This window comes from Babylonia areolata, chromosome 11 (genome assembly GCF_041734735.1).
Source record: "Babylonia areolata isolate BAREFJ2019XMU chromosome 11, ASM4173473v1, whole genome shotgun sequence".
In the NCBI taxonomy this organism is placed as follows: Eukaryota; Metazoa; Mollusca; class Gastropoda; order Neogastropoda; family Buccinidae; genus Babylonia; species Babylonia areolata.
Genome location: NC_134886.1, coordinates 10,122,788 through 10,129,393, shown reverse-complemented (window position 1 = coordinate 10,129,393; position 6,606 = coordinate 10,122,788). Strand labels below are relative to the sequence as shown.

The window sequence follows — 6,606 nt, the reverse complement described above, 5'->3', positions numbered from 1 at the left end:
AGAGAGAGAGAGAAACAATTTGGTTAACACGCACACTCCAAACAACCCGACATTCCCGAACACTCGCCGTTCCCAACCCAACTGAACTAAACTCGGCACACTTGAACCTTGCCAACTGCATAGTTTTGGTCGCGAGTTGCGCCGCTTGGCTGGCACGAGAACCGCACGAGGGGGCGGGGCGTGGCGCGTGATTGGCATACGTACCTTGGAAATCGACACGCTCCGGAATTCGTCTTACCTGTGTTCTGCAGTCGGGCAGGTAGGGGCAGGCAGAGAGATAGACCAGGAGACAGGGACACCTTTGTCACTTGTGTCACTTTGCCTTGGAGACGTCAGAAAGAGCTGAAGATGCCTGAAGACTGATCTGCCATTTCCTGTGCCTGGCTTGAAACTGACAGCGACGGACCTTCTGGAAGCTGACATTGTTCATTAATTCCTTGTTTGTTTGTGCTGATAATATCACTCATGTCAGTGGCTGTTTACAGTTTGTTCTGCGGATCATCAAGACAAATGATGTTATCTGTCGGCCAGCCGTTGGCCTAAACACTTCGTTACAGATTGTGTGAGTGTTGGCTGGAGAAGACGAAGTTTTGTCAACACTCGCAATTAACTTATCAGTGTTAAGGAGGAGAGAAAGAATGACTGAAGGAGTTGACTCTCCTCCCAATCTTGTATCTTTTCTTCAGCTCTCACGAAATGTCGGAGCAAACACAAGAAGTTGAACGACTGTTTGGTTTGGCATCCCGTGCCAACTACATGCTATGATAGCTCAGAGGGGTCTCTACGTGTTGCCGCGTGTTGCGGAGTTTTGGGCTCTGAGTTTGACGGCACCCAGATAGTGTGCTGTGTTGTGACGATCATAGCTCTGTGACTGACCAGTTGTCTTGACCGTTCGATTCCGTCACCAGCTCCTGTGAAAGACTGGAACTGAAGCTGTCCAACGGTGACCAATCAGTGTGGATGACTGTCTGTCTTTGACTGGTGTCCTGTTTTTTTTTTTTTAATTCTCAGTCTCTGGAATCGTTGACAGCCTTCACCTCCACCCAGCACTATGCATTCTGATCGTGTGTCCACCACGGGGAGCGAGGGGAGGAAGGTGAGGGGGCAAGGGGGGTTGTGTTGTGGTCAGTGTATCGTCATCATCATCATCATCATCATCGCCGTCATCATCATCACCGTCTATGCGTGCGTGCGTGCGTGCATGCGTGTGTGTGTGTGTGTGTGTGTGTGTGTGTGTGTGTGTGTGTGTGTGTGTGTGTGTGTGATATTTTTAAAAAAGTGATTTTCATGTGTTGGCTGTGTTTGAAAGCATACTTTGCCATTACTGTTTCGCCTGTTTCATCAATGGATAATTTCATTCGACTGAAATGTGTGTGTGTGTGTGTGTGTGTGTGTGTGTGTGTGTGTGTCTCTCTCTCTCTCTATATATATATATATATATATATATATATATATATATATATATATATATACATATACATATATACGATTGATACGGGGATATGTCTGCGCGAGTATTACTAGGTAAAACTAAGAAGATAAGACTGAAACCAAAAAGAAAAAAAGAAAACAAAACAAAACAAAAAAGACAAACAAAAAACAACTGATCAGAAGTAGAGAAATTTATGAATGAAGAAATTACATTAAAAAAAGAAGAAAAAAAGACTGTTTGCACCTAACATCATTGAATAATAAATTTTATTGTATTAAAATCATACTGTATTCTTTTGAACGCTGTATACTGCTAACATCTTAGAGAAAAATACATTGTATTGAATTGAATTCTCTATACTGCTAACATCATTGAAAAATAAATTATATTGTATTACATTATACTGTATTCTTTTGAAGAGAAAAATACATTGTATTGAACTGAATTTTCTATACTGCTAACATCATTGAAAAAATAAATTGTGTTGTATTACATGATACTGTATTCTTTTGAAGAGAAAAATACATTGTATTGAATTGGATTCTCTATACTGCTAACATCATTGAAAAATAAATTGTGTTGTATTACATTATACTGTATTCTTTTGAAGAGAAAAATGCATTGTATTGAATTGAATTCTCTGTACTGCTAACATCATTGAAAAATAAATTATATTGTATTACATTATACGGTATTCTTTTGAAGAGAAAAATGCATTGTATTGAATTGAATTCTCTGTACTGCTAACATCATTGAAAAATAAATTATATTGTATTACATTATACTGTATTCTTTTGAAGAGAAAAATACATTGTATTGAATTTTCTATACTGCTAACATCATTGAAAAATAAATTATATTGTATTACATTATACTGCATTCTTTTGAAGAGAAAAATGCATTGTATTGAATTGAATTCTCTGTACTGCTAACATCATTGAAAAATAAATTATATTGTATTACATTATACTGTATTCTTTTGAAGAGAAAAATACATTGTATTGAACTGAATTCTCTATACTGCTAACATCATTGAAAAATAAATTATATTGTATTACATTATACGGTATTCTTTTGAAGAGAAAAATACATTGTATTGAATTGAATTCTCTATACTGCTAAAAATAAAGCAGTGTCATGAATCTGCAACATCACATCGCTGAAAACAATACCGATAACATCATCGAACATGTCAGTAAAAAAAAAAAAAAGAATAAAAAGAGAAGAAGAAGAAGAAGAAGAAGAAGAAGAAGAAGAAGAAGAAAAAAGCAGCTGAACAATTGGTTTCTCACTTCTCCTCCTATCATCATCATACCATCATCCTATGATGAGCATTTCTAGATATGTGTAAATCTTTTTTTTCTTTCTCAGTTCACATTTTCGCAGAAAAAAAAAAGAAGAAAAAAAGACAACGGTAGAATGCATAGCTAGCTTTGACGACGAAGCTTACAATTATTCACAGCAGCAACATTTGGTGACTTAACCCCCCCTACCCACACTGTGCATGTACATACGACCCGTCTTAAGCAATTGCTTCTCTTCCATTCCCCCCCCCCCCCCCACACACACACACACCCTCCCTCCTCTCCCCTCTCCCCTGCTCTCGGGAGCCAAACAAATCTGCTGATTGGCACTTCTTACTCGGCCAGTGTTGATCTGCTGCCACCTTTTGGACTGCAGATTTCGCATTCCGCTTGATCAATTGACCGGGACTAATCCGGCTCTGTATGTTTCTCTCTGTCTCTGTCTGTCTGTCTGTCTGTCTCTCTGTCTGTCTCTGTCTCAGTCCCTCTGTCACGTGTCTCTTTCTCTGTCTCTCAGTCTCTGTCTCTCAGCCTCTGTCTCCCTCTGTCACTTTCTCTGTCTCCCTCTGCCTCTCCCCCCCTCTCCCTCTCTCTCTTTCCTCCTGTCACGGATTAACGTTATCTTTCTCTCAGCGCTGCCTTTCATATTGGATACTTAACGTCGGGCGTCGAAAGGGTGGGGGGTGGAGTGGGGGTGAGGTGGGGAAGAAAGCTGATGGGGGTGGCGGGGAGAGAGAGAGAGAGAGAGAGAGAGAACAAGAACAAGAACAAAACTTTAATCGCCAGGCCTCCGGCCCCTAGAAAGAGGTCAAAAATACACAATACGAGAGAGAGAGAGAGAGAGAGAGAGAGAGAGAGAGAGAGAGAGAGAGAGAGAGAGGTTGTATAAAGCAACATTGCTGATTAAAAAAAAAGAGTTGTTTATCGTTCATTCAATGTGTGTACAAAGTGTTTCAAGCGTATCTTTTACATCGTTCCTTCACCCTCAGTTGGGTTTCATTTGGAAACATAAAAGTTGTCTTGTCTTGTCTTGTCTTGCCTTGCTTTGCCTTTTCAACCCCATCCGCTTACATAAGAACATCCCCCCGCCCCCCCCCACCCACCCCTCGCCCCCTCAAAAAAAAAAAAGATCGTGTTCGTACCTGTCATGTCGTTTGATGATTTGGTGTTTCCTGAATGCATGTTCTGACGTATCTCTGCCTATCTGCTCTCTCCCCTCCCCCCTTAAAAAACCCCCCACCTATAACCGTTCCTCTCTCCCCCTTTCCCTTTCCTCTCTTCACCGTCCCCCCCCCTCCCAAGCCTGCCCTCTCCCCCCCCCCCCCCCGCACACAACCACTCTCCTCCCTCTAGAGATCCACCATCATCACCACCACACTCTCTCTCACCGCTCTTCGCCACACAGCGCATTCTGTCAGTCGTGCGGTGTTCGGCAGACAAGTGCTCTCTCTGTCTCTGTCTCTGTCTGTCTCTGTCCACAACTCTCTCTGTCTCTCTCTCTCTGTGTCTTTGTCTCTCTCTGTGTCTGTGTCTGTGTGTCTGTCTGTCGCACACACGCCACACACACATACGCGCGCACACGCACACACACACACACACACGCGTATACACGCATACGCACGCACACTCACACACACACACACACACACACACACACACACACACAGAGCGGAGTGATGGCCTAGAGGTAACGCGTCCGCCAAGAAAGCGAGAGAATCTGAGCGCGCTGGTTCGAATCACGGCTCAGCCACCGATATTTCCTTTCCACTAGACCTTGAGTGGTGGTCTGGACGCTAGTCATTCGGATGAGACAATAAACCGAGGTCTCTTGTGCAGCATGCACTTAGCGCACGTAAAAGAACCCACGGCAACAAAGGGGTTGTTCCTGGCAAAATTCTGTAGAAAAATCCACTTCGATAGGAAAAACAAATAAAACTGCACGCAAGGGGGAAAAAAAAGGGGTGGGTGGGTGGTGCTGTAGTATAGCGACGCGCTTTCCCTAGGGAGAGCAGCCCGAATTTCACACAGAGAAATCTGTTGGGATAAAAAGAGAACTACAAATACAACTACACACACACACAAGCACATCACCTCTTACCCGCCCCACGCAAACCTCACCACCGCACACCCCCGGGCCCCCCACAGACACTGAACGGTGTTTAGTTAGGGAAGACCTAATAACGGCACATTGACAGAGAGAGAGAGAGGGAACCCAGCCAAAGGTGGCGAGACAATACAAGAGAACCTCTAGCTCTGACCACCACAACCACACCCCACCCCCCTCTCTCTCTCTCACTTTCTCTGTCTCCCTCCCAGCTGAGTGTCCAACTCTGTACCGTTCCTCGATGGCTCAAGCTTCAGGCTTCAAGCTTTTGTTTAATTAAAGGAGAGAGAGAGAGAGAGAGAGAGAGAGAGAGAGAGAGAGAGAGCAGTTGTATAAAATCAACAAAGTGTCGAGTTGAGGAGGACAAGAGCGTCAACAATCGGGTTATGGTCAGTGACGGTTGACCCCCCTTGACTCCCCCCCCCCATTCTCCCCGCCCCCCACTCCCCAGTCCAACCCACCGTGTCCGACAAGAGTCAGTCAGGAGAAGGGAACCCCAAACAAAGACCCGTTCCGCTTGAATGCGGTCCCCTTCCCACCCCCCTCAATCCCCTCCACACACACACACCGCCTTCTGCACGCTCCGATGACCTCTCCAGGGGGGAAGGCGTAGGGTTTGGGGGTCCGGGGGGGGGGGGGGGGGGTTCAGGTGCATGGTGGGAGTGGTGAGTGACTCGATTGAAGGGGCAGAGAGAGAGAAGGCGTGGTGGTCGAGTGAGTAAGAGGGCTGCTGATTGTTTGCAAAGCCAGATTGTCCTTCTGTGAGGGTGGGGGAGGGAGGTTGGGGCGGGGAGGAGTGGGGGGGGGGGGGGGGGGAGAAGGGCATTAAAGATAAGTGCTGGGAAGGGGGGGGGGGACGGAGAGAAATTCGTCGGGCAGAGAGAGAGAGAGAGAGAGAGAGAGAATGAACGAACGAACGAATTTTCAGAGGGTAAGGGAATAAGCATAACTGCTTTTTTTTTCTTTTTCTTTTTAAATCCGGCCCTCTGGGCAAAACTGAGAGAGAGGAGTGAGTATGAGTGGTTGGAAGATGGAGAGCGACATTGGGGACGGAGGGAGGAAGGGGGTAGGGTGTCTGGAGGGGTGTGGGTGTGGGGGGCGATGGGAAGTGTGTGGAGGTGGGGGTGGGGGTGGGGGGATATTGAGGTTGAAGGGGGAAATGAATAAACAAATCTTGTCTCATGTTAAAAGATGTTCAATCTCAATCCTTGATGCGGCGATGAGTTTCTACACAAAGCATGGCATCTTACACCCACTCAGACCCCAAAATAAACACACACACACGCACACACACACACACACGGACACACACACAGAGTATGCATGAGAGAGAGATCACTGTGAACATCGTATGCGTTCTAAATATTTCCCTAAATATTTTGCTAAGTCACCACGTGAAAACATATTATGCTTTCTAATCATTTCCCTTAAGAGTGGCTAAATAATTTCTCTTATTCATACTATACACTTCAGCATACGTGTTTGGGCGACGGAGAAATCAGTGTTGCAATGACATGGGACAATTCTATCATGAATGGGAGCTTTTGAAGTGCAGAGACGCTTTGAACTGCGAGCTTGGCAAGTCATTTGACACATTTATGATTCAAACTGTGCGCAGTAAACGATGTCATAACTTGATAAAATAGTGCCTATCGAACTGTCCAGTGTAGATCGTAGAATCTATTTTCTGCCAATGGTCTCGTAAAATTATGATATCACAATATAATTATCCCTGTCGTCTGGCGAACAAATCATATAATCTCTCT

The 6,606-nt window shown here is 44.9% G+C and overlaps 1 protein-coding gene across 2 annotated transcripts in view; it reads left to right on the top strand.

Moving 5' to 3' along the window:
- The first annotated feature begins 239 nt into the window (after positions 1–239).
- LOC143287505 (uncharacterized) overlaps positions 240–6,606 on the top strand; it is a 12,299-nt gene continuing 5,932 nt past the window's right edge. For both annotated transcript variants that reach the window (XM_076595539.1, XM_076595538.1), the window contains exon 1: positions 240–1,096. In XM_076595539.1, coding sequence (XP_076451654.1) covers positions 1,052–1,096 — 45 coding nt within the window. In that variant the 5' untranslated portion in view covers positions 240–1,051. The remainder of the gene's footprint in view (positions 1,097–6,606) is intronic.